Consider the following 26,679-nt stretch of genomic DNA (forward strand, 5'->3'; position numbering starts at 1 on the left):
AAAGCTGAAACTGGATCCCTTCCTTACACCTTATACAAAAATTAATTCAAGATGGATTAAAGACTTACATGTTAGACCTAAAACCATTAAAATCCTACAAGAAAACCTAGGCAATACCATTCAGGACATAGGCGTGGGCAAGCACTTCATGTCTAAAACACCAAAAGCAATGGCAACAAAAGCCAAAATTGACAAATGGGATCTAATTAAACTAAAGAGCTTCTGCACAGCAAAAGAAACACCATCAGAGTGAACAGGCAACCTACAGAATGGGAGAAAATTTTTGCAACATCCTCATCTGACAAAGGGCTCATATCCAGAATCTACAATGAACTCAAACAAATTTACAAGAAAAAAACAAACAACCCCATCAAAAAGTGGCCAAAGGACATGAACAGACACTTCTCAAAAGAAGACATTTATGCAGCCAAAAAACACATGAAAAAATGCACATCGTCACTGGCCATCAGAGAAATGCAAATCAAAACCACAGTGAGATACCATCTCACACCAGTTAGAATGGCGATCATTAAAAAGTCAGGAAACAACAGGTGCTGGAGAGGATGTGGAGAAATAGGAACACTTTTTACACTGTTGGTGGGACTGTAAACTAGTTCAACCAATTGTGGAAGTCAGTGTGGCAATTCCTCAGGGATCTCGAACTAGAAATACCACTTGACCCAGCCATCCCATTACTGGGCATATACCCAAAGGACTATAAATCATTCTGCTATAAAGACACATGCACACGTATGTTTATTGCGGCACTATTCACAATAGCAAAGAGTTGGAACCAACCCAAATATCCAACAACGATAGACTGGATTAAGAAAATGTGGCACATATACACCATGGAATACTATGCAGCCATAAAAAATGATGAGTTCATGTCCTTTGTAGGGACATGGATGAAACTAGAAAACATCATTCTCAGTAAACTATCGCAAGGACAAAAAACCAAACACCGCATGTTCTCACTCATAGGTGGGAACTGAACAATGAGAACTCATGGACACAGGAAGGGGAACATCACACTCCAGGGACTGTTGTGGGGTGGGGGGAGGGGAGAGGGACAGCATTAGGAGATATACCTGATGCTAAATGACGAGTTAATGGGTACAGCAAAACAACATGGCACATGGATACATATGTAACAAACCTGCACATTGTGCACATGTACCCTAAAACCTAAAGTATAATAATAAATAAATAAATTAATTAATTAATTAAAGAAATAGAAAGAAAGAAATAGAAAATGTGCCGAGCCAGGGCAGGAGGGTCTTTCAAATCTCCCAAACTGGGGTCATGGTCATCCATGACAAGGTTGGTGTGTCGCTGCCGAAGAAAGCACAAATTCAGCTGATGGAAACTCAATAAAATATGTGCCCAGCAAAAAAATAAAAATAAAAAATAAAATAAATAAATAAATAAATAAAAAGTTATTTTTCTACTTCCCTGCCTTTTAACAAACAACATTTTCTGCTTTTTGGCTGGGGAGAGGACATTTGAAGTACCATGAAGCCAAGTTTGTGACAGTGACAAACTTAAAGAGGTTACAATTTAGAAATATGTAAGTATTTAAGTTGGAATCAACAAAATACCTATTAATGTGCGTGACATGTATAGATGTCCAAATAAATGTAATTTATTTCCTATAAAGTCAGAATAATTGTGTAGTTAGAACTAGAAAACATCATTTTAAATTATTTTGTCATTGAAGTTGCAAATTATTATAAAATCCCACAGAAATTGATAGTTGAAATGATTTTGAGATTCTCAAGTATTATCATAATACTTGCATAATTTGGAATTCTGATGAGTTCCTCAGAAGTTTATTTCCAAGTACCTGTAATCTTTTCATGTTGTTCAACATGAATTCATAGCCAGGACTTATCTTCAGGCAACTTTACAGCTTGTTCCTCTGTGAAATTCTGTAAGTTGGAGATTATAAACATGAAAACAATCAGCTGGGGCTCTTTTTGGCAGATTTTGAAATGTTGCCATTTGTTCAATTTCTATCCCTATAAACGTAGCAGGTAGTGGATCTTATTGGTATCCAAAACATATCATCTCACCTTACATTTATTCTTCAGGAAATTAGGATCATGGCTAGGTGGATTTTCAACAAGTTAAATATAAACTTTCTGTACCCTCATTAAGATATTTGTTGATGCTATTGAGTTCATCCTGAAACACACACACACACACACGCACACACACACACTCCACGTGTCTAACTCCTCCTCCATCCCTCTTCAAACAAAATGAACATTAGGACTTTAAATTGCAGGCAACAGCCATAATCAGAAAGCCAGAAGCCACTGCTCCAACCCTGGGGTCCTCTAAAGTTGATTGCAAGGCAAATACTAGGCAAAGATCTCTCCAGATCCTTAGATGTCTGCTTCTTGCTCATGGAGTTGAAAGGATGAAATGAAAGGGTGTGGGCACAATCCCTAGCTTAGTGCTGGCACAGAAGCCCAACAAGTTCCACAATCCCTCATCTACAGTCCCAAATCCCGGAGTTCTGAATACTGAAATACTTTTTGTAAATCCTTTGGCATCAAAACCTGGCCAGACAGAAGGCTATTTATAGGCCTTGGTATGAGTGGAATATATCCCTCTCTAGAAGTATAAATGTGTTTGATTATCAAATGGTCCTCCAAGTCTTATGGAGGTCTGACAGTATCTACAGTATATGCACCCCAATAAGTTCCTAAAAGTCCAAACATCTGAGTCTCTAAACACCTGGCTTGAAAGGCTTCTAGCTGAGAGTTTGTGGCTTTGTCCCTGGTGGCTCTCTTCTCCTTCCCTTTTTGCTGGTCGTGGCCCCTCTCCTTCCTCCCTGGCCATCATTAGTCTATCTGAAATAAAAGCTACACTTGGTCAGACATCCTCTTGTGTCAGCACCTGTTAGGCACCTTATCACATATTTTTTGGAAAGCCTGGGATGACCCTGGAAGGGATTGGTAATGAGCCTCGTTTTAAAGATAAGGAAACTGAGATGGAGAGAACTTAGTGAAGGTCAAGAACTCCCACGCACAGAACTAGGGTTGCACCCCATTCTCTGGCTACCCAGCCTCTGTGCCTTCTACCACAGCAGGCTGGGATTTACTTAAAGAAACAGTGTTTCTTAAGGAACACTTAAAATTCAACCAAGACATTCTCCCTGCATACTCAGAGGCAGTAAAATGTAGTGCCATCGTTCTCAAAGTATGATCCCAGGATGCCTGGATGTCCCTAAGACCCTTTCAGGGGCTTTGCAAAGCCAAAGCATTTTTTGTAATAATAATTATATGTTATTTGCCCGTTTTGCCTTTGTTCTCCTATCAGAGGACTGTGGAGTTTCCAGGGTTGGCATGACATGTATTATATAACAGATTGAATGCAGAAGCAGATATGAAAATCCAGTTGTTTCCTGTTAAGCTGGACATTAAAGAAATTTGCAAAAATGGAACAAAAAAAACCCCACTCATCTCACTATAGTTTTTTTTTTTTTTTAAGAAAACATCGTTGTTTTTTAGAAAAATATATTAAGGTTAACATGCAATGGTTTTATTACTTTTAAATGAGTTCAACATTTTTAAATTTTCTCTATCTTAATTTCTAATACCATATATATATATCAATAAGTGCAACCAACAAAAACGAAGCTCATCAGAGTCCTCAGTATTTTAAAGAGTGTGAAAGGGATCTGAGAGCCAAAAATTTAAGAACTGCTAGTGCAGCATTAAGAGTACAGACCTAGAATCCTAACTACCTGGATTCATACCCCAATTTTGCTACTTAGTAACTATGGAAGTTTCTTTATGCCTTAGTTTCCCCACCTACAAAATGGGGATAATATATTATCTACCTCCTAGAGTTGTGATGAGGACTTAATGAGTTTGCACATGTAAATCACATACAACAATATCCATCACTTAAAAAGCTCTTTGTTTTAGATTTTATGTTACTGAATTGTTACCTACTCTATATATTTGTGTTTATTTCTAGGGAAAACCCCCCCAACATTCAAGATGAATAAAAAGAATAAATTACTGAATTATCCAAATAGGTTTCATTTACTTGAATTAGAAAAAGAAAAAATGTCTTGGAACTGAACTCATGTTTCAAGCATAAATGTTAAAATAGTTTCCATTTACTCTATTTACTGCCAATTTAATATTCTCATTCTCTGGCACTAAGCATTACAAAAATCTTTTTAGAAAAGCTAAAATCTCTCACCTTATAAGTAGTCTCATTTTCCACATTTGCAGATGCTGTTTAGAAAATGAGTAAACTAGGGTAGGGCAACATGTCTGAGACACGTTACCCCAAGTGAGAATGGTATATGAGATTGGAATACCAAACGTGGTGATTAATAATAAAACAGAATGCTTTCAATTCACAACTTAGAAGTCTTATTCAACGAAATCAAAAATGTAGGTTTTTTCAGAGAAGCACAGATTCTTAAATAAATGTATTCTTGAACATAGTTTTAATGCTTTTAATATAGGTTTAGGTACACGCTAAATATAGATTCATTCTTTTCCTCTAAAGAAATGTATCATGCTTACTCAGTAAATAACGGTTTATACCAAAGAATTTTTTAAGGAGTTGAAAACGGTTTGACTTTGCAGAGTAGCACAGTGGCTAGCGCACACACTTAGAGAAATATGTTTCTACCCTACTGTCAATTACTAATGCATACCATGGCTGAGTTTCCTTATGCCCAGATTCTGCTGCGTAACCACAATAGGAGGGAACTGACCCGAGGTCAGTTCAAATATGTCATGAAAGTCTAAAATTCTGACTCCTGAAGCCTCTCATTTTCCAGCACCGACAATGGAAAGCACAGTAATTAAGAGCAGTGTGACCCTGGGTTGTTACGCCCAATATTCCTGAGCTGTAAAGCGGGACTAAGAATTATATATACTTCTTAGGTGTGCTGTGATGATTAAATAAGGTACTATAATGTATGTAAAGTCCTTGCCCTTAAAACAACATTGACGGGAAAGCTTCACCACAAGGTGTTTAAGTGGAATCCAAGATTCAACCATGTAACATACATGATGGTGTAATAGTGAGGTGTTCCAGGTACTATTGCTGCATAAAGTTAGTGTTGTAAAACTATTTCATTATGCTCATGGATTCTATGGGTCAAGAATTTTGGAAGGCCTCTTCTAGATAGTTCTTGCTTGGGTCTGTTCCAGGATTGCCATGAGTTGGTGGGGGCAGCAGTCATCTGAAGGCTCAACTGGGCTGGACATGCAAGATGGTGCCCTCAGATGCTGGAAACTGGTGCTAGATGTTGACTGAGACTTTAGCTGGGACATCAAACAGAGAGCCTACATGCGATCTCTCCATGTGGCCTGGGATCCCACATAGCATGACTTCCTGGGGGCGTCAGACTTCTGGTCTCAACCAGACACTGGTCAAGAGTCCAAGGAAGTCAACTGGGAGCTGCGTTGTACTTCTGCTGCATTTAATTGGATATGAACAAGTAATAAAGAGCAGCCCAACATCAAGGGGAGACAGACCTTACCTCTCCAGGGGAGGAATGTCAAAGAATTAGCAGGCATGTTGTGAAGTTGCCATATGAGGGGAAGGAAAAATATTATTTTTCTGTCTGTATGGTCTCCAAAAGAAATTAATAAAAGGGACAATATTGAAAATATTGACCTGAGAAAGTCCCAAATTATCATGAAGTAAGCACTTCCTAACTGTCCCCAAAACCAACCCTGTGTAAGGATTTAGCCCACTTCTAGCTGGGGGTGGTGGCTCACGCCTGTAATCCCAGCACTCTGAGGCAGGATCACCTGAGGTCAGGAGTTCGAGACCAGACTGGCCAACATGGTGAAACTCTGTCTCCACTAAAAATACAAAAGTTAGCTGGGCATGGTGGTGGGCGCCTACAATCCCAGCTACTTGGGAGGCTGAGGCAGGAGAATCACTTGAACCCAGGAGGCAGAGGTTGCAGTCAGCCAAGATTGTGCCACTGCACTCCAGCCTGGGCAACAGAGTGAGACTCCATCTCAAAAAAAAAAAAAAAATTAGCCCACTTCAGATTGAGAACAGGGGCAAAGGTAAGATAAGAAACAACAATTGCCAATTGCATCTAAATTTGAATTATGCCAGGTCATATTAGCATTATCATGGATTTTTACTCTATCAGATTATAAGCTAGGTAGGTTACTGTAACTAAAACATCACAACACAATGGCTTCAATTTATTTCACTAACAGTCCAGCCAGCTCCAGTTGGCAGAGCACCTCTCCTCCCTAATGCCCTGCCATACTAGTGCTCTGCCATTCCCTGAGGTATAGTCCTTATCTGCATGGGTAACACTGGTGCACCTCACTTCCAGCTCGGGAGAGGAAAAACAGGCAGCGAGTAGAAAAGCAGCTTATCTCAGAGTTGTGAGGATCTGTAGTCAAGTTGCATCCATTGCCTCTGTGCACAACCACTGGTCCAGACTTAGTCACATGACCACGCCTTGCTGGAGGCGGGGCTGGGATACAGTTGCTGCCTGGTAAGATACATGCATGAGGAGAGAACAAATTAGAGAAACAAGTGTGCCTCATAAACAATAAATAAATAATTATTCTAAAATTTTAACTGTTTGCAGCATTAATAAGCTAATCAAATCTTCTTAATCTCCATGAATTTCAGTGTCATAAATAACTAATGTACCAATTGCAAATTAGTCTGAATTAAATGACATGTATTCTTCTTAGCACTTACAAATTTCTCTAGGACTGCCAGCAACTCTCTTGCAAAAATGACTGCACATTGAAAGTTGGCAACACAGCTCTTACCTGGACTCCCACATATGAATTATTGTGAATTCCAAATTAATAATGTTCAATGAGATCTTAAAAGAGTTTAGAAACGATAATCAAGGTGGAGGAAAACAGCTTAACAATGAGGACTCCACAAATAACCAAAATTGGGGCAAATTTTGATCACCTTCTAGGGAAGAAAAGGTGATATTTTCTTTCATGTATTAATGTAAATGTAAGATTGTATGTATTTTTGGATTTAAAATGAGATTTTTGCACAGCTGCTGCAAATCTAATGGATTTGAATACATTTTTATATAGCCCCACCTTCTCCCCAAGTGTGATCCTTAGGCTGGGATGACGCTGAGGACACTGCACAGATGTGCTGCAATATTAGGAATGCAGGACACTTTGGGAGGCTGAGGTGGGCAGATCACTTGAGATCAGGAGTTTAAGACCAGCCTGGCCAACATGGCAAAACCCTGTCTCTACTAAAAATACAAAAATTAGCCAGGCGTGGTGGCGCATGCCTGTAGTCCCAGCTACTCGGGAGGCTGGGGCAGAAGAATTGCTTGAACCCAGGAGGTGGAGGCTGCAGTGAGCCAAGATTACACCACTGCACTCCAGCCTGCGTTACAGAGTGAGACTCTGTCTCAAAAAAAAAAAAAAAAAAAAAAAAAAAAAAAAAGCAGAATAAGAAATTGTCATCTCTGGCTTCCTTTTATGTCTCCTTTAAAAAGTTACTGAACTCATCTGAGTCTATTTCCTCATCTGTAAAATAGGAATACTACATATACCCCACAGTGGAGAATCAGAAAACGGCACTTTATACTCAGTAAAACACAAAGCAGAAAGATTAACTCGGCCCTGTCCAGTCTGTAGACGGGCAGCAAAGGCAGCTAGGGGTTTCTGTAACATGCAAACATGCATGGAAAGGGACAAGATTATGTTCTCTCACTTTTGATCCCAGTCTTGATGTCTCAAGGTAAAGACTGACAAACACTTGCCGGCACCATCTGGTCCTGCAATGCCTCCCAGGGGGAAAGGCTCCACACAAGTTGCTGGCAGCCAGCTGCAGCAGCCAGCGCTGGCTTGGTACTCACTAAGAACCTTTTTTTTTTTTTTTTTGGAGACGGAGTCTCACTCTGTCGCCCAGGCTGCAGTGCAGTGGCGCGATCTCGGCTCACTGCTAGCTTCGCCTCCAGGGTTCACGCCATTCTCCTGCCTCAACCTCCCAAGTAGCTGGGACTACAGGCACCTGCCACCTCGCCCAGCTAATTTTGTGTATTTTCAGTAGAGACGGGGTTTCACTGTGTTAGCCAGGATGGTCTTGATCTCCTGACCTTGTGATCGGCCCACCTTGGCCTCCCAAAGTGCTGGGATTGCAGGCGTGAGCCACCGCACCCAGCCGAAGAAGAACCTTTAACATGACGACTCTGGCATCCACTGTAAGTTTAGATAACTGTTTTAAGGACAATAGGTACTGTGGCAGGATGGGGGGGTGTATGTCAATACAGATTAGATTAGCTCTTTTTATCAAAAAGAAATGTGGAGAATAAAAATTTGAAGAAATAATGGTGTCACGCCTGTATCAAAACATCTCAAGTACCCCATAAACATATACACCTCCTGTGCACCCACAAAAATTTTTTAAAAATTGGAGGAACAAAAGCGCTATGTCAATACCACAGTGAGGGTAGAGAAATGTAAGAACAGAAGCATTCCCTAGGCTTTATGCTTGGATCTTTGTTTGGCAGGTTCAGCCCACATACATGTGTTCACTTCTCCAGTGTGATAGGCATAAGATACCAGAAAAGGGACATGTAGCTGTGAAAACACCAAAACAGGGAGAACTGATAGTAAATGACTATGTGTGAATGGACCAGGAAGCCCAAAAAATCCTAATACAGAAAACAGAGTGGGGAACAGGGTGCACCTAGAGAAAGAAAGATAAACACACCCCAAAGGAACAACAAGCAAATAAAATATCAAAGACATCACCACATTTTCTTGTACCACCAAGAGGCTCCCCCAAAATAATAAGTCCATTTGTCATGTTTCTTGTCTCGTTCACTTAACTATCAGGAGGTAAGGTTTAAACCTCTTTTTGTTTGCTGGGCCCCCCTCCATCCTCCATCCTGCAAATAGAATTCTACTCCAGAAAAGCAAATAAATTGAATTTTATAAAATTACAGTGCGGATAGAAGTGAGACAATGGATTGTTCTACAAACCCAAAATCAGAACTAAGGTGTCTCCTGAAGCCTGGAAGAAGTAGCTAATTAAATAAATGAAGAGGCCGGGCGTGGTGGTTCACGCCTATAATCCCAGCACTTTGGGAGGCTGAGGCATGAGGATTGCTTCAGCCCAGGAGTTCAAGACCAGCCTGGGCAACATAGTGAGACTCTCTCTCTGCCAAAAAAAAAAAAATTTAGTCAGGCATGGTGGCACAGACCTGTAGTCCCAGCTACCGCGGAGGCTGAGGTGGAAAGATCACTTTAGCCCGTGGGGTCGAGGCTGCAGTAAGCAGTGATCACTCCACTGCATCCAGCCTGGGAGACAGAGCAAGACCCTGTCTCAAAAATGAAATAAATAGAGATAGTATTAGTATTTTACAGGTCAGTAAACATGCTGTTCTCATTGCCTCCCATGCCCCTCACCGGATAAAAGAGATGACAAATTAAAAGATGACATAAATGTATATTTATCTATATTCATGTATATAAGTGAGGTATGCATTAACAGTGCTAGCTGGTATGGTGATATGGAGTTGAAGGCAATCAAGGTGTCAGCTCTAGAGAAAGCAGTAAGGACAGTGTGGTAGACATACACTATAGAATACCAGGCAGCAGCCAGAAGCAATGAGCTAGACACTGCTAGATGTGGAGTGAAAAAATGTTGAATGAAAAACGAAACTGAGAAGAACTATAACACAGTATCACGTACATTTGGTTAAGCATAAATTAAAAACATACCACATGCAAAGCCCTACACCATTTTCTCGGGCTATAGATTTAAAGGTGTGTCAAACACAACAGATTGGGTCCTTCTGTGGGGAGAATGGTAGAAAACAGGATTGAAGGAGCAAAATTAAAACCAAGGAGTCCTCATTGTTGGATAATAGGGAACCTGGGCACTAATGGGATATAATTAATTCAACTCTGCATCCAAAGTTTAAAGAAAAAGACCTTGTCTAGCAAATGAGGTCTGGTTAATACACCGTGAGGGCAACCACGTTCTCCTGGCATGCTTGAACCCACTACTCTGAATACTGCACTGACTAAAACTCACCATGCCTTACTCAGTGTGGCATATTTGCTCTGTAAAAGAGAACTTTAAGCACTAACTCTGCCAGGGACTCAATTGAGTGTTGGGTCCTTTAGCAGATTTATTTAACCCCAACAGCCTGTGAGATAATAAACACCTCCATTTTACAGATTTAAAAAGCCAAGTCACTTTTCCAAGGTCACAAAGATAACTCAATGGATTTGAACTTCATGTTTAGCTTCATTTTCAATATTATCAGTGCCTTCCTCTAAGCCACCTAACCTGAGAATTTCTCCTGAGATTTGACCCTGAGGTAGCCTTTCTAAAATGATACCTAAACATTTTACCTTTACTTTCCTCCTAGACTAACTGCACCACTGGAAACTGCATCAGAGTACACTGGAAACTGCATCAGAAACTGTGCATTCATGTTTAGAAATACAAAACCTTTACGGCAAGCTATTGATGTTCTTTTTACTTAGCCTGGATTTAATGCAAGTGCCCAGAGATATTCACTACCTGCTGTGCCACGATACATTCCATGAGTGACATTCAACTTTGCCCCTACATAAGCCTTTAGGCCCCCTTACATAGGTCCCAGTGCCATGACATGGTGAGTTACTCTGAAAGTTAAACTAAGTTTGGGGCACACAAGTCATTCCTGATTCCTCACATTACTCTGACAACCATAAATCATTTAAAGCTGAGGCGATGAAGCAACTGTCAGGCAGCAGTGCAAGTCCCAGGGTCCAGTAGACACAGGACCTACCTTGTGAAAACACAACCTTTCAACACTATTCAAAAATGACATCTGAAAACTCATATGATTCTAACTTTTATTATTAGGTCAGAACAAATTAAGTAGCAGCAAAAGGGTCTCTCCTATGATCTTGCTTTCACTGGTCCTCAGGGCAAGGAGGAAACTTGAGCAGGAGATGATCGCCCAATCCCAGCAGACTCTCAGAATCTCACTTGAACCCGAAAGTGCATCTGCTTGGTGGCATTGTTCTTCATTCCTGTCTTCAGCATCCATTTTGATTTCATCCTTTGGACATACTGCATGTCTCGCTCTCGCATAAGAGCCGCTCCTATGATTGGAAGGCGGTTAAGAAATGAGGCAAAGGTCTGTTATTTGTGATCAGAGAAAATCCAACCTTGGCAGAGAATTCAAAAGGTTAGTTTGGGGTAACTAGGTTCTTGTATTTAAAACAGAGTTGCTAACTTGGGGTCTCTAAGCCATGGGCCTCAGGGGTCTCTGTGGACCCCAGAATTGCATACCAGAACTTTTGTATATATACATTTATCTGGGATTAGCATCTTTAGTTTTCTTCATCTGGAAGAGTCTATAAGCCCAAAAGGCGAAGCCCCATTAATGAGAAAGGCAGAAGCTATATATCGAGTCAGACAATACTTCCTGCTAAGAGTAAGATGAAGCCAAGTCTCTGTCAGATTCAAGTGGCCACACAGCTCCCAAGTAGCCACAGTGAAGGAAACCACATATAGACACAGTGCCATTTCAAATGGATTTTAGTTGCCTAGAGCTTCCCAGGCGATCAGAAGGCAGCCCTCCTCTTATCTTCTCCACAGTCCTCAGTTGGATAAATGTTTTCCCTGAAGATCTAAGGATATAACCAGCTTCATCCAGCAGACACATCAGAATAGATGTAAAGAGTACCATACTGATGAGGTTTCAAAGCTCAACAATTGCAGTGGCATGCTTTACTCTTCTAACTTTTGCTAAATTTTCTATGGGAAAATTACAGAAAAGGGGACTGATAGCTAACCTTGACTATGGGCATGCACTATATCACACATGCATGACATTCAACCCACTCAACTCTAAGAGGTAGGTCTTATTACTATCATCTCTGTTTTATAAATGAGGAAACAGAAGCTTATATTAATTAAATTACTCATGCTCATCATATAAGAACCTCTAAGTACATCACATAAGTCACGTCTGACTCCACAGCTCAAGCTATTAACCACTAGGATACTACCTAATTCCTCTGCGTAACCTCCAGGATAATTTCAACCTTTGGTGATTACCAAATAATTTTTTTGTAACTATTATCTTCTGAAAAAGTTAATGGTATATAAAATCACTGTGCCAGGAATATGAAATTTCTAAGTCATAGCACTTTGGGCTTATTGCCTTAAACATATCAAGTGGTAATGGAAGTCCCTGGAGCCAAGACGTTAAGTTTGCCCTAGAGAGGATCCACAAGGACAACATAAATGGAAACAGCTTTCCCCAGACCCCTTCTAGAAATACAAGTTCTTAGACTGGTCTGTAGTTGTAAAGATCAATGTACCTGTGCTGCCAGTCCATCCCAGGGCTCTGTACTGCTGAAGTACTCGGCCCACGGCCTTCCGATTTTTGGCAACTGCCACAGCTCTTGACAAGCCAAATCGCTGTTTGTAGTATCTCATCAAGGAGCGATGACCCACTCTGGCACCTGTTTTTCAAAAGAGCAATACTGAAACACTGAGTTGAATAGTTTTTTCAAGGCAGAGCTATAAAGCAAGGGCTTTCCAAATCAGATCTTTTAGTATATCTAGATGGAAAATCGATGTACCAGAAGAAACAGTTGTTCTATCTACTAAAGAAAGATGAAGCAGCATGTAAAATAAAAATGAAAAAGTGAAAGAAAGAAAGCATGCAAGAAAAAGAAAACCAAACAACAGATTTTTTAAAAAGAAAATGGCAAGTCACTGTTTAGAGAAAAACTTAGCATTGTGTACTTACTTGCATACAATATGCCTCCCAAAAAATTCACATAGAAACCCCTACTAATATAGATAATAGGGGCCTAGGAGATAAGAGATTTTTAGTGTTTTTTATATATAAATAAATAAAAATTATACATATATATATGGGAAGAAGATTAAGCACAGAGAGCAGTTCTGATGTTTGGGACTACAAGCCACAGTCAGGATCTAAAATAGAAATCAATCCACCTTTCTTTTGCTTAAACTCTCTATTGCAGTGATTCTCCAATGGGGATTTTATCCAGCAAGGGACATTTGGCACTGACTGAACACATTTTTGGTTGTTACAGCTAGAGGGGTACTACTGGCACCTAGTGGGTAGAGACTAGAGATGCTATTAAACATCTTTAGGCTGGGTGCGGTGGCTCACGCTTGTAATCCCAGCACTTTGGGAGGCCGAGGCGGGCGGATCACGAGGTCAGGAGATCGAGACCACGGTGAAACCCCGTCTCTACTAAAAATACAAAAAAAATTAGCCGGGCATGGTGGTGGGCGCCTGTAGTCCCAGCTACTCGGAGAGGCTGAGGCAGGAGAATGGCGTGAACCCAGGAGGCGGAGCTTGCAGTGAGCCGAGATCGTGCCACTGCACTCCAGCCTGGGCGACAGAGCCAGACTCCGTCTCAAAAAAAAAAAAAAAATCTTTAAATGCACAGGACAGCCCCCCATAACAAAGAATTATTTAGTCCAAAATGTCAATAGTGCCAAGGCTGAGTAACCCTGACCTAGTGCTTCCTAAATGATGGAAATCACCTGGTGAATTTGAATTTTAAAAGATGATTAAGCTGAATTCTGTCTATAGCTTTTGCTTATTTAGTAGGATCTGGTAAAACTATGTAAGTCAATCATGCTTTCAGAAATGAATTTCTAAACTTAATTTTCAAAGTATGTTGATGTCATTACAACACGATTGTATATCTCATCATCTCATAGGCCCACTAACTTGTAACAGAGTGAGAAAAAAGAAAACAGACTCTGTATATTTCAAATAAAAAAACTATGGGATGGGGCCAGGCGCGGTGGCTCACGCCTGTAAACTCAGCACTTTGGGAGGCTGAGGTGGGTGGATCACGAGGTCAGGAGATCGAGACCATCCTGGCTAATACGGTGAAACCCCATCTCTACTAAAAGTACAAAAAATTAGCCAGGAGTGGTGATGGGCGCCTATAGTCGCAGCTACTCGGGAGGCTGAGGCAGGAGAATGGTGTGAACCCGGGAGGCAGAGCTTGCAGTGAGCCGAGATCGTACCACTGCACTCCAGCCTGGGCAACAGAGCAAGACTTCGTCTCCAGAAAAAAAAAAAAAAATTATGGGACAAAGGTATTGGCCACCAACTGGAAATTCTGTAGCTGGAATAATAAAAACCTAAGGTAAGTAAAGATATCTACTGGAAGAACAATTCAAGTTTCTTAAGAGAGTGAGGCACATCTGATATATTAATCTAGGGGTGGCAAACTACAGCCAGAGAATCAAATCCGGCCAACCGCCTGTTTTGGTTTGTTTTGCTGCCACACAGCCATGCTCAACTGTGTAGGTATCATCTCTCGATGCTTTGGTGTTTGCTACAACAGCAGAGGTGGGAAGCTGCTACAGAGACAGAATTGCACACAAAGCCTAAACGATCACCTCTGGCCCTTTCTAGGGAAAATGTCCCAACCCCTGTGTCATAGGTTCAAGGGAGATGACCTGAAGGGGGCTGGGATTAGAGATGACTAATTCCAGGCTCCCTCAGAGCAGTGGCTCTCCAAAGGTGGTCCCTAAGCCAGTGTCATCAGCATTACCTAAAAGCTTACTAAATACACGCTATCCTTTCACAAGAATATTAATTAGAACAAAAGCAATCAAATATCTTCCCAGACAGACATAACCATGCAGATATTTAACAACAGTATATACATAAGGCACGAAAAAGCCATTTTCACTGAAAATGTTTGGTTATTTGGCCAGGTAGAACCCTGTGTACAGTTTCCAGGAAAGATTTATATTTACCTATGTAAAGTCATTTCTTTCAGAATCTTTTGTGCAAAAAGACCATGAACCAGATACTATAAATATTGTGGAAGTCTGTATTTGCTTTTAGGATCCAGACTTTTAATGTGCATAAGAAAATTATTTTGGTTATTTTAAGTCCCTATACCTGCCAAAATAACTGGAAAATAATTTGCTTGCTACACAGATATGGAAAAGTGGTTACTTTCAGTTGCTTGTTTTGTTATCATACTCAAGAGATGACAAAAAGAACCTTTCGATTCAAAGACATGGTCTTTGGATACTAGTGTGGATAAAAACATTTTCCCTGAACCTGACTGTTTTGACAGCATAAGAGTTAACAAAGCTCTTGGACCACAAGAAATAAGTGAGATGTAGTTGATGGATAAAAACACAAGCTTAAATGGAGCGTCTACAGGAAATTCCAGCATTGTTTACCGTGATGTTATATTTATAACATTAGGTCTGGACACTCCAGGTTTGCAAGGTGATAATGCTGGTCATTAGTACATAAGAATTCAATATATTTATATACTTAAGCGACATGTGGAAATACATCCTACAGCAGGTTGGCCTTTTAAAGCGTCCTTGAAATGGCTTCAATACTCAATGCCAAGGTTTCCAACAGCTGGTAAGAAGGAACTGAAAACAGCATTCAGAGCTCCCCCTGCCCTGTGCCAATGACAGTGACCACCTGATATTAGCACCACGTATGACGGGCTAAGGACAGCTACACTTGAAGGCCCTCATCAAGGAGAAGTATTTTCTTTTTTTTTTTTTGAGACGGAGTCTTGCTCTGTCACCCAGGCTGGAGTGCAGTGGCCCGACCTCGGCTCACTGCAAGCTCCGCCTCCCGGGTTCACGCCATTCTCCTGCCTCAGCCTCTCCGAGTAGCTGGGACTACAGGCGCCCGCCACCACGGCCGGCTAATTTTTTTGTATTTTTAGTAGAGACGGGGTTTCACTGTGGTCTCGATCTCCTGACCTCGTGATCCACCCACCTCGGCCTCCCAAAGTGCTGGGATTACAAGCGTGAGCCACTGCGCCCGGCCAAGGAGAAGTATTTTCTAGAACACAGGGTGACTGCCCAATAAATAAGGGATTGGCTATGTCTAAGTCATGGTGAAGCACGCAAACTGTCCATCTAGCTTTTGACACAGCAGTAGCCAAAAGCTAGACCGTCCACTCCTTTTTTTCTTTTTTTGCTTTTAGAAGACAGCATATTATTCTGTCACCCAGGCTGGAGTGCAGTGGTATGATCATGACTCACTGCAGCCTTGTGACTCTTGACTTCCTGGGCTCAAGTGATCCTCCTGCCTTAGCTGAGACTATAGGCACACACCATCACACCAGGCTAATGTCCACTCCTTCTTAACAAATGGCCTTACAATTTCTGACATCCAGTTGAATGGGCCTTTCATACCAACTTACTCCAAAAGAGCTGAAGAGCAATGAAGGAAACCCAAAAAAACCTTGCCAGACCACAATCTTCAAAATAAATGCTCACAGTGCCCTCTAGTGGATACTTTTTGTCATTGGCTTTGAGATAGCCTGCTTGATTTTACTGAAGTTCAATCTGAGTAACTAGAATTTAGTGTCCCAGCAGCAGGGGAGAGACTCTTGTTATCCAGTAAATGGACAGGAGATGAGTTCAGGAAGCCTTCCCAGAGGGTTGAATCTAAATAAGTTGAATCTTACAAGAAAAGTAGGAATAAAAGAGGCACCACACATGCAAACGCCCAGAGGAAGAAAACTGTGTATGTGGGTGGGGTAGAGGAATAGCACTACACACCTGAGGGACCAGAAGCGAGAGAAACTCAGTTACCCTAAAGGCAATGGCTCCCAGTGGAGGAACTACAGAGAGTAAAGAAAATCTACTGGTGTTTTAGAAAGAATGTTCTGGTGGTCATGTGGAAACCAGATTAGAGATGACCAGCCAGGAGGGTATAATGGTGACACAGATAAATTAATACAAAAAAAAAAAAATACTCAAGAGACATTTAGGAGTTACTAAGCCATCTGGATGTGGGAGAGGAAGATCTCTCTAAGATCTTTCTAAGGCTAGCCAAAGCCAAAAATGGGCTTGGTTTTGGCAGTCAAAATGGGTGTCTTTTTAGATACCTTAAAAAACTCAATCACCCAGGACAAAGCTGAGGATTCTTTATTTTTTGTAAGTTTCAAAAATGTAAAGTCTAGATGAAAACTTCTCTGAAACATCCTAGATTTCTCAAATAGATATGCTCACGTTATGCTAAGTTTTGTAATATATTGTGCTAAAGTAGATGCAAAAATGAAGCAAACACTATAGTGATCCTACTACATGGCAGACACTGCTGTACTAGGATTGCCTTATTCAATTTACTTAAGGTCTATGGTTATCTGATTCTACCGTTTAAGAAGAAGAAGCTAAGGAGACAACAAGTTAAACATATAGTTCTAGAAAATAAGTTATTAAACATATTTCTGATGTTCTATACGGGTATTGTCATCAGAGAAAGACTAGAAAAGGTTCTCGGGGATTTAGGTTTTACTACTGTGTATTAGACAGGCCATAATAATATATTGCATTATAACCTTCTTATCACTGTAGAAAGAACTGTTATCTTCAAAATAGGTTCTGCCTGACCTTTCCTCCTATTGCCACACTCTAAAGCTGCTCTTGGCCTTACAAGGTTATCATTCTGAGCTAAAGATAGCCATCTGTACCTAAGCAGTGACATTCTATGTGGAAAGCCATAAGACAAGGCTGCTTCATTGCAGACCTCTCCACCAGCAGGGTGTGTTGTTCCTGCCTGCATCATTACTGCAAATCTCCCGAGGCAGTATACAGATATTGGAAAAAGGCTTTACTGATTAGGTATGTGATCCTGGTAAATTACTCAGCCTCTCTAAGCTTCATATGTAAAATGAAGATGCTGGAATCTAACTCACGTTGGCCTATAAAGACAAATACACCTGCCTGAATGTGCTAACTGCTCGGTAAATACCAGATATTAAGATCTTATTATCATCTCTACCTTTCCATCTCCTTTCATTTCTCAAACATGTCTTCTGTAGCTTCTCCTATTCTTATCAGTTAATCACGATTCTTTCTTCCTACACAATAAACAACCATGTATGCTTCTCACATTCATGGTTATTCTTCATCTTTTCATACCTCATGGTGGATAAATTTCCACCATGAGTCAGATACACCCACACCAAACTACCATTTGGAAGTCTGAGCAACAAAAGGAAACAGGAATCAGTTCAAAGAATAACAGTAAGATTACAATTAACAAGAGAAACCTAGACAGGACCAAAAAATAAAAAATAAATAAAGAACAGAATAGAAAAGGTCTACATCTAAAAAAAAAAAAAAAAAAGAAAGAAAAAGAAAAAAGAAATGCCTCATCACACATTCTGAATCATAACCCAGAAATGAAAAAAACACTGATCAAATTTAAACAAAACAGGCAACTTAGAGCTGAGCAGCAACCTTCAGGGTTTACACCGTACATGAGAACCCAAACATATACTTTAAGCTTATGGTCTATTTCCCTCAGTATGGAAGGTAATTGATGGAGATATGCTTCTCCCTCAATCCCACTGGCATTAAGCTATTTATTTTTGACAAATGCACTTACCAGAAGGCAGAATCAATTCCATGGTTTCATCATCATATTCCAAGTTCTTTTCTGAGGGCAACTCCTCAGCCTCATTGGGGTCCTCCCCTTCCTTGTGATCTGGATAGCTACTCCTATAACAGAGAAATTGCACTAATAAATAGACTAGTATCTCAAATTGAACTAAAAGACATAAACTTCATTTGCAAATGTGGCAAACTTCCTAAGCTACCTAAAAGGGAGAGGGGAGGAAGCAGCTGTAGGAACTACAGTTAAAAGGTTTTGGGAGAAAACAACTCGTTAGCATTTTGTCTGTAGTAGAAGCGAGCAAATGACCTATAACAGAATTCTATTTGTTTTTCCCTAGAAAGGCTGCCTAACAGAGAAGAAAAGGAGAACGTACAGCTGGACATGCAGCTATACTCAATTTAACCATTATGAAAACAAGTTATAGAACAGTGCTGTCCGACAGAACTCTGTGATGACAGAAAATGTTCTATCAATATGTCTTTGTGTCTGATACAGTAACTGCAGTCACATGAGCTTTCCAGCACAGAACTTTGAAATGCAGGTAGTCTGACTGAAGAACTGAATGTTTAAATTTTTAATTAAACTTCCAATCTATTTAAATAGCTATATGGGTATACCCAGTAATTACTATATTGGACAGTGCAGGTCCACAAGAATCTCTATATTCCTAAAAATGTTGACAAATGCTATTCATAGATACACATGAAAAAGTAATTGGAAAAGTGTACATTAAATTATTAACAGTAAACCAGACAACCTAATAAGAAAATAGACAAAATACTTGATCAGATACCTCACAAAAAGATATCCAAATGGCCAATGAATACATAAAAAGGCTCTTGATTGCAGTAATCATCATCAGGGAGATGCCAATTAAAGCCACTACACACCCACCATAGTTGCTAAAATGAAAAACTCTCCCTCACTACAAGTGGGAGTATAGAAAACCACTTTGGAAAACAATTTGACAGTATTTTCTAAAATGAAACATATGTATATCCTCTGGCCCAACTCCTACATATACACACAACAGATAACCTATAAACATTTGCCAAAGACACATTAGAATGATGTGGCAGCATTGTTTATAATAGCCCCAAATTAGAAACCACTCAAATGTGTATCAACAGTAGACTAGATGTTGTGGAGCACTGAACAGAACACTCTGTAACAATAAGAACTCTCCACAGCTATATAAAATAGTATAAATGGGTCTCCCAAACATAAAGTTGAGCAAAAGAAGCCACACCCAAGAGTACATTCTTTGTGATTCCATTTAAATAAAGTATAAAAACAGGCAAAACCAATCTATGCAGCTATAAGTCAGAATAGTAGTTACTCTTGGAGAAAGGAGGGGTAGTTTCTGGAAGGACACACAAGGGAAATGTCAGGGTATTATTAACATGCTGATTCTTGATCTAGGTGCTAGTTATATTTAAAATTTCACTAAACTGAATCATGATATCACAAGTACGGTCATCCCTTGGTATCCATGGGGGATTGGTTCCAGGACCTCCCTAGGATACTAAAATTTGCAGATGTTCGAGTCCCTGATATAAAATGGTATAACATTTGCATATAACCTAAATCATTGCATACTTTAAATCATCTCTATATTACTTATAATACCTAATACATTGTAAATGCTATGTAAATAGTTGTTACACAGTACTAAATGTTTAGGGAATAATGACAAGAAAAATAAGTCTGTGCATGTTCAGTATGGACAAAATTTTTTTTGAATACTTTAGTTTGGATGCACGGATGGAGAATCTATGACTACAGAGGGCCAGCTGTATACACATATGCACTTTTCTGTAAGTTTATTCTTCAATAAAAAGTTTCAGGTCCAAAATAAGTAAACAAGTGAAATTATAGGTAATTTGTCATTTTTTAGCTGAGTGAATCCACATAAAATGCTTATTAGAACAGTGTCTGGCAGGTAAGCACTCCATAAACACTAGCTTTGTATGTAAAGGCTTTCTATTTTCCAAGTTTCCTTTATTAAGCATTATCAACTTTTTTTTTTTTCCTTTTTTTCCCCTAGAGACAGGGTCTCACTATGTCACCTAGCCTGGCCTGAAACTCCTGGCCTCTGGTGATCCTCTTACCTCAGCCTCCTAAGCAGCTGGTACTACAGGCTCATGCCACCACACTTGGCTAACTTTTATTTTTTTAAGAAAAACAAATCATTTAATATTCATTTTTAGGAAGAAAAGCTCATATAATTTCTCATTTCTAGGCACCAACAGAATAAAACTGTAAATGGAATGAAAAATACATCATTTGGACTAAGGGAGAACCGTTTCCATCAGTTACATATTTTAATTCAAACTAATGGTTTGAGCAACACCCAGTAAAGAACAACAGTAACAACAACAAAAGGCTAGGGCTTGAAGCTTAGATTCTAGAAGGAGGAGACAATAAATAATATACAATACACACAATGGCAGTAGGGGATATAAGGAAAAATAAAACAGGATAAAAAGGATTGGGTAGGTGTTATTTTATGGAAGGTGGTCAAAAAAGGCCACACTGAGAAGGTGAAATTTATGTCAATGCCTGCAAGAAGTGAAGGACAAGTCAAGTGAATATCTAAGCGAATAATATAAACAAATACAGCAGCAAATGCAAAGGTCCTGAGAAACACACTTGATGCATTAGAGGAATAGTTAGGAATCCAGACAGCAACTAATACAAAACCCACAGGACCACAGATGCTCCACATCAAGTGCAGGGCCTTGCAGGCCATTATACTTTGGCTTTTACTCTGAGTAAGATAGGTAGTCTTTGAAAGAATCTGAGCAGAGTTTGACCTCACTTAATGTTTTAAAAGGATCCCCCTAGTTACAGTTTTGAGAATAGAACATAGCGGGTAGTAAGGATGTAAGTATGGAGACCAGGCAGCAGGAGGCTACTGCAGGAAGTCAGGCGAAAGATGATGGTGCCCTGGACCTGGGTAGTAGCAGTAGAAGTAGTGAGAAGCAGTCAGCCTCTGAAGATAGATAGTGCAAAAGTAGATAAAGCAGAATTTGGTGATCAATTCTAATGTAAGCATGAAAGAAAATAGAAGAATAAAGGAAGACTGCATGGCATTTGGCTTAAGTAACTAGAAGGACAGAGATGCCATTTACTTACAGAGAGCAGATTAGGATGCATAGCAGGAGTTGATTTTGGACAGGTTAAGTTAGTGATCCCTTTTGGACACAAGTAGAAACATCGAGGAGGCAGCTGGATATCTTCAGTTTACAGCTGAGGGGAAGGCTATACTAGAGATATAAATGTGGGGGTCACGGGCCTACAGAAGATATTGAAATCTATGAGACTGTAGGATTCTGAATGTAACTACAGGATGAGAGACCAAGTGCTGGGCATTCCAAGCCTACTGCTGATGGCAGCCGCTTGACTATCCATGGTATTTGCTTTGACCACTCTGATTACAACATCAGTCAAAAGGTCATAAACACTGCTGTCTAAAAGGAAACTTGAGAGGGATAAATACTGAAAGAGGATGCTTCCCACCACCAGCAGACATTCATCGTCTTCTCTACTGCCACAGCCTCTAATCCTCCCCTCTACCTCCACCCAGTCATGTCCACCAACTGCAAGTCTCCAGCTGCAAAATGAGAAATCAGGGAGAAAATGCAAAAGGAAGACTTAAAAGACTGAGACTTTTCTGAACATGGTATCACTTGGTCTATGCATGCCTGGCATGGTAATTATACACATCTGCTTATCTCCTGTGCTAGCTCACAGGAATTTTGACAACTAGTTGTTCACAAGTACTTAACATATATTTGCTAAATGACATACAAAATATTCAAGATTCTAGTTAGGGCCGGGCATGGTATCTCACACCTGTAATCGCAGCACTTTGGGAGACTGAGGCAGGTGGATCACTTGGGCCCAGGAGTTCAAGACCAGCCTGGGGTAACATGGCGAAACCCCATCTCTACAAAAAATACAAAAATTAGCAGGGCATATTGGTGCACACTAGCTGCTGGGGAGGCTGTGGTGGGAGGATCATCTGAGCTCAGGGAAGCTGAGGCTGCAGTAGGCCGTGATTGTGCCACTGTCCTCCAGCCCGGGTGACAGCAAAAATCTTTCTCAGAAAAAAAAAAAAGATTCTAGTTAGGGGTGAACCACCAATGGGGTAATCTCACCATCAGATGCCTGGTTTGGGCCTGGTTTAGCAACTGTCTCAACTCCTTCAGGAGATAGCTGGTGATGCAAGGACTCTCCAGGAACCCAATATGTGAAACCTAATTTCTGTATCTCTGTTCAAGGGGTAACTGGCAGAACTGAACTCTTGATGATTTAACCAGAGCAAAAACAAAAACAAGTCAAACTTCAGTTTGGGTCTAAGGTCTTCTCTTTACTAGATATGTTAAACTCTGTTAAACTGAGTTTCTCAACTACAAGGAAAGAACTACCTAATACAGAGGTGTTATAAGTGTTATTAAGGATATGTTGTACAGTGCCAAACATATCCAGCACTGGCACACCTAATATCACTTCAAAGCAAATATGAACTCACTTTACTTCATATTACAAACTATGCTTACCTAAAATCATAGAAGTCTGCAAATTCCAAAGCAGCATCGCCATCTGTGAAGAGCTTACAGTGGCTTTTGTCATTCATATGTGCCTGTACAGCTTCTGTGGAGTAGAAGGACTTCCCTTTCTCGTTGCACCACAAGCAAATCTTGCCAACACCAACTTTCTCTCCTAGAAAAATAACGTAAGGAAAAAACATGAAAAAAGCTTTTTGAAACCAGATTAAATCTCACTATTTGTCACCAAAACTCAAAAACCATTCACAAAATAAGCAGGCAATTATATCAAAGATTGATGAAAAATGCAAAACTAATGTTCCCTTGAGACCAGTCCCCCAATAATGTGATTATTTCCTCATTGAAAGGAAAACTATTGTACTTACCCAAGTATTTAATCAGTCCCTTAATATCTGAAAGATATTCTATATCAGGAATAAAGAAACTGTGGACTTTGGTCATATGAGCCACATTCTTCATGAGCGAGCTGGAATGATGGGAACAAAATAAGCAGTCCGTGACAGGGATGGCACCAAGAGGTGGGCCTTCCCCAGCCTCTTCCTCCTCTGCATCCTGCTCCGCTGCATCGTCCATTGCTTCAGTATCCTCACATTCTAATTCTTCATCAGAATCAATATCTTCCCAATCTGCAAGCCAGAATTTTGAAATACAAAGTTTAAGAAAAGTAGTAGCAAGCAAAGATACCACAAAAATTCACATGAGGTGATACAGTCCTGTATTTGGAGAAACAGCCACACCCCAACTCCCAAGGACAACTCCTCTTTCAAGATCTCAATTTTAGCTATTTGTTTACCACAGACTCATCTGAATGGCCGTGAAATTCCTTAGTCTTTCTTTTCCAGGAAACAGAAGTCTTTTGTTTGTTTCTTGCCTATGCCTTACAGCACCTAGCCCAGTGCTGAACATATAGTTAGGGAGTCTCCTATCTGGCTGAATATTTTTATAAACTTCTAAAATAATGCCTCTATCTATTATTTCACGAAAGTACTATGGGGTGTGTGTATGTGCTGGGAGGGTGCTCTATGAACGGCTATGGTTTAAATGAATGCATGTTTCCCTCCCAAAATTCAAATGTTGAAACTTAATCATCAATGAAATGGCATTAAGAGGTGGGGCCTTTAGTGGGTGATTAGGTTAGGCAAGCACTAATCCCGAATGAAAGGATTAGTTCGAGGGAACTGGCTAGCCCCTTTTTTGCCTTCTGCTTCTTCCACCACATGATAATACCATGAGAAAACTTCATCTATGGAACAGGCCCTCACCAGACACTGACTCTGCCAGCACCTTGATTTTGGACTTCCCAATTTCCAGAACTATAGGAAAATATATTTATGTTGTTCATAAATTACCCAGTCTCTAGTACTTCGTTATAGCAGAGCGAACAGACTAAGATATGAACAACTACACCAGCACTGTTAATAAGATGTGGGATGAGGGAAGTAAGCAATAAATAGCTCATAAAGTCAAAGAGGTAAGGCTACTAGCTCCAGCTCCAAATTTCTGGCTGAGTTGGTTTTGATCCCCTCATTCTGTTTTACTCAACTAAATTAAGTGCAAAACCATCATAACTGGAAACCCACTAGAATCGCAAACTACACGGCAGCTGGTATAACGATAGCATGTCCTGTGCATATGTTAAAAGCCTCCTCATCCAAAACAGAGAAGGCATCAATTCATTCTCCAAATATGCATTAAGCACTTCTTTTTTCAGACAAGGTTTTAGGCCTTGGAGAATGAATTGAGTGAACTGAACAGCCAAACCCGCTGGCCAGATAAGGCACTTCAGAAAGCGTCTAAACCACCTTCCCTCATCATTTTTACTTAAAAGCTCTCAAACACACACACACACCCATCTCGAGTATAAATCTGGAAACTTAAGCGGGGGCCAAGTTCCTCTTTATCCTCCCCGCCCAGACAGGGCCCTCACCGTCTGCATCCAGGTCCTCTTCCTCCTCCTCGCTGTCCTCCTCCTGTTGCTTTGCCAACTTCTTTGCCTGCTGTTCAAACCACTGGAGCCGGGGTGGTTTCTCGCTCGGGTCTCGGTCGTGGGTCCCACGGCCACCAGTACCCACGGCCACGACACTCCTGGCCTCCTTTGCAGGCACTGGGGGCGCCTTCTTGGGAGACATGGACGGCTGGGCCCTGATGGCCTGCTGGATGGCAGCGTTCATGGCATCCTTGTCCACACTGTCCACGCCCAGTCCTTTCTCCAAGTTCTTTTCATTCATCATCTCCACTTTCCGATTCACGGCCTGCACCGCCTTCTTCTCCAGCTCAACGTGCCGCCGGGACTTCAGGTGGTTCTCGTAGGCGTTGAAAGAGGCAAACTTCTTACTGCAAACGGTACAGTAGGTGGCCGAGCCCTTGCTCTCCTCCTCCGCGACGGCCCGCTGCGCCCGCACTCGCTCCTGGAAGCCCTCGGCGGTCACTGGGGCCATGCTGGCCACCTTCCGCCGCAGGTTGTAGCGGTGCCAGTCCGTCTTATAGTGGGCCCGCTGCATGTCCGCGTCGCGGAACGCCACCCGGCAAGTTATACAAGTGTACGTCGCCATTGCCAGGCAAGAAATAAGAGCTGACCAAGCCAAACACCTCGTGATCAGCGCCCTGGCCCCACAAGACCCTCAGACCTTAACCCTACTCAGCGGCCAGGAAGAGCCACTCGACACGCCGACTTCCTGATTGTCACTGAGGAAACATCCGGTACACGTCGGAAGTTATTCACAACTGGACAGGAAACCCGCCTCTCAGGCTGTGGCCACGCCTCCGCCGCCGTGAGGCCCAGAAAGCTGAGGGAACGCAGTGGCTGAACGGGACCTGGGTCCGCTCAGTCAGCCCGAGTTGGCTGTTGATTGAGGGAGGTCGCGCCCTCCCAGTTACCTTCCCTGGTGGTTGTGCCGCTCGGTGTGACGCGGTCAAGGAGACGGCCACGCGAGAATGGGGGAGTGGGGCGCCCGAGGCTGCTCCCGGGCCCTGGGAAGCCCCCGATTAATGAATGGCCGGGTCAGCGACGCGAGGGTCGGGGTTTCTCTGAGGACCGCGCGCTGCACCTGCGGAGCCGGGTGAATGGATGTCGCGAGGGCAAGGGCTGCCCTTACCCCTCGGGGCCGACCTCGGAGCCCTCGCGGGTGGTTGGACCGCTTCCCCGGGAAACCGGAGAGGCCGGGCCGGAGGCTCGGCCTTTCTGAGGCGGCCCTTCCGGCGGAGGACACCGGCGGAATTTGAGTGCACAGAATGCGTGAGAGGAGCTCCCTGTAGACACACAGTCCAAGCCACGTATGTAATTCTAATAGTAGCCACATTTTTAAAGAGTAAAGAGAAATCGGTGAAACTGCTTTTAATGATGTGGTTAATTTAGCCCATCCTGTCATTTCAGCATGTAATCAGTCTAAAAGAATTAATGAGATCTTTTACGCTCTGTCGTTGGTTCTAAGTCTTGGAAATCCAGTGTGTGTTTTAGAGTTAACAGCCCATCTCAATTTGGACTAGACCCGTGCCAGGTGCCCAGGTGGCTGTGTAGCCTCATGTATATCGGACAGCAAAGTTCTGTAGAAAAGAACTTCAGGCCAGGTGCGATGGCTAACGCCTGTAATCCCAGCATTTTGGGAGGCCGAGACGGGTGGATCATCTGAGGTCAGGGGTTCAAGACCAGCCTGGCCAACATGGCGAAACCCAGTCTCTGCTAAAAAA

General features: G+C 41.5%; 1 protein-coding gene and 1 long non-coding RNA gene across 2 annotated transcripts in view; both read right to left on the reverse strand.

Annotated features, from left to right (window-relative positions):
* LOC116456857 (uncharacterized) overlaps nt 1-7,007 on the reverse strand; it is a 13,344-nt gene extending 6,337 nt beyond the window's left edge. The window contains exon 1 of the long non-coding RNA XR_004244826.2: nt 1,847-7,007. This is a non-coding gene — a long non-coding RNA (uncharacterized LOC116456857). The remainder of the gene's footprint in view (nt 1-1,846) is intronic.
* Nucleotides 7,008-10,848: 3,841 nt separating this feature from the next.
* Nucleotides 10,849-25,778, reverse strand: ZNF622 (zinc finger protein 622). The gene is made up of 6 exons (XM_032135297.3): nt 24,920-25,778; nt 23,358-23,618; nt 22,984-23,146; nt 18,410-18,522; nt 12,342-12,485; nt 10,849-11,114 (listed from the first exon to the last, which is right to left on the reverse strand). Exons 1-6 carry the CDS (start codon nt 25,542-25,544, stop codon nt 10,987-10,989), a joined length of 1,434 nt encoding a protein of 477 aa, XP_031991188.1. The 5' UTR covers nt 25,545-25,778; the 3' UTR covers nt 10,849-10,986.
* Between the last annotated feature and the right edge of the window lie 901 nt (nt 25,779-26,679).

Source organism: Hylobates moloch, unplaced genomic scaffold (genome assembly GCF_009828535.3).
Source record: "Hylobates moloch isolate HMO894 unplaced genomic scaffold, HMol_V3 SCAFFOLD_17, whole genome shotgun sequence".
Lineage (NCBI taxonomy): Eukaryota > Metazoa > Chordata > Mammalia > Primates > Hylobatidae > Hylobates > Hylobates moloch.

What these genes read in the sequence shown, in the direction of transcription:
- ZNF622 (XM_032135297.3), bottom strand. Translation starts at nt 25,544, where the DNA reads ATGGCGACGTACACTTGTATAACTTGCCGGGTGGCGTTCCGCGACGCG. An exon ending in AGAGGACCTGGATGCAGACG is followed by an intron (nt 23,619 to 24,919) that starts GTGAGGGCCCTG and finishes TCTGGCTTGCAG; the next exon opens with ATTGGGAAGATATTGATTCT. An exon ending in GGGATGGACTGGCAGCACAG is followed by an intron (nt 11,115 to 12,341) that starts GTACATTGATCT and finishes TTCCAATCATAG; the next exon opens with GAGCGGCTCTTATGCGAGAG.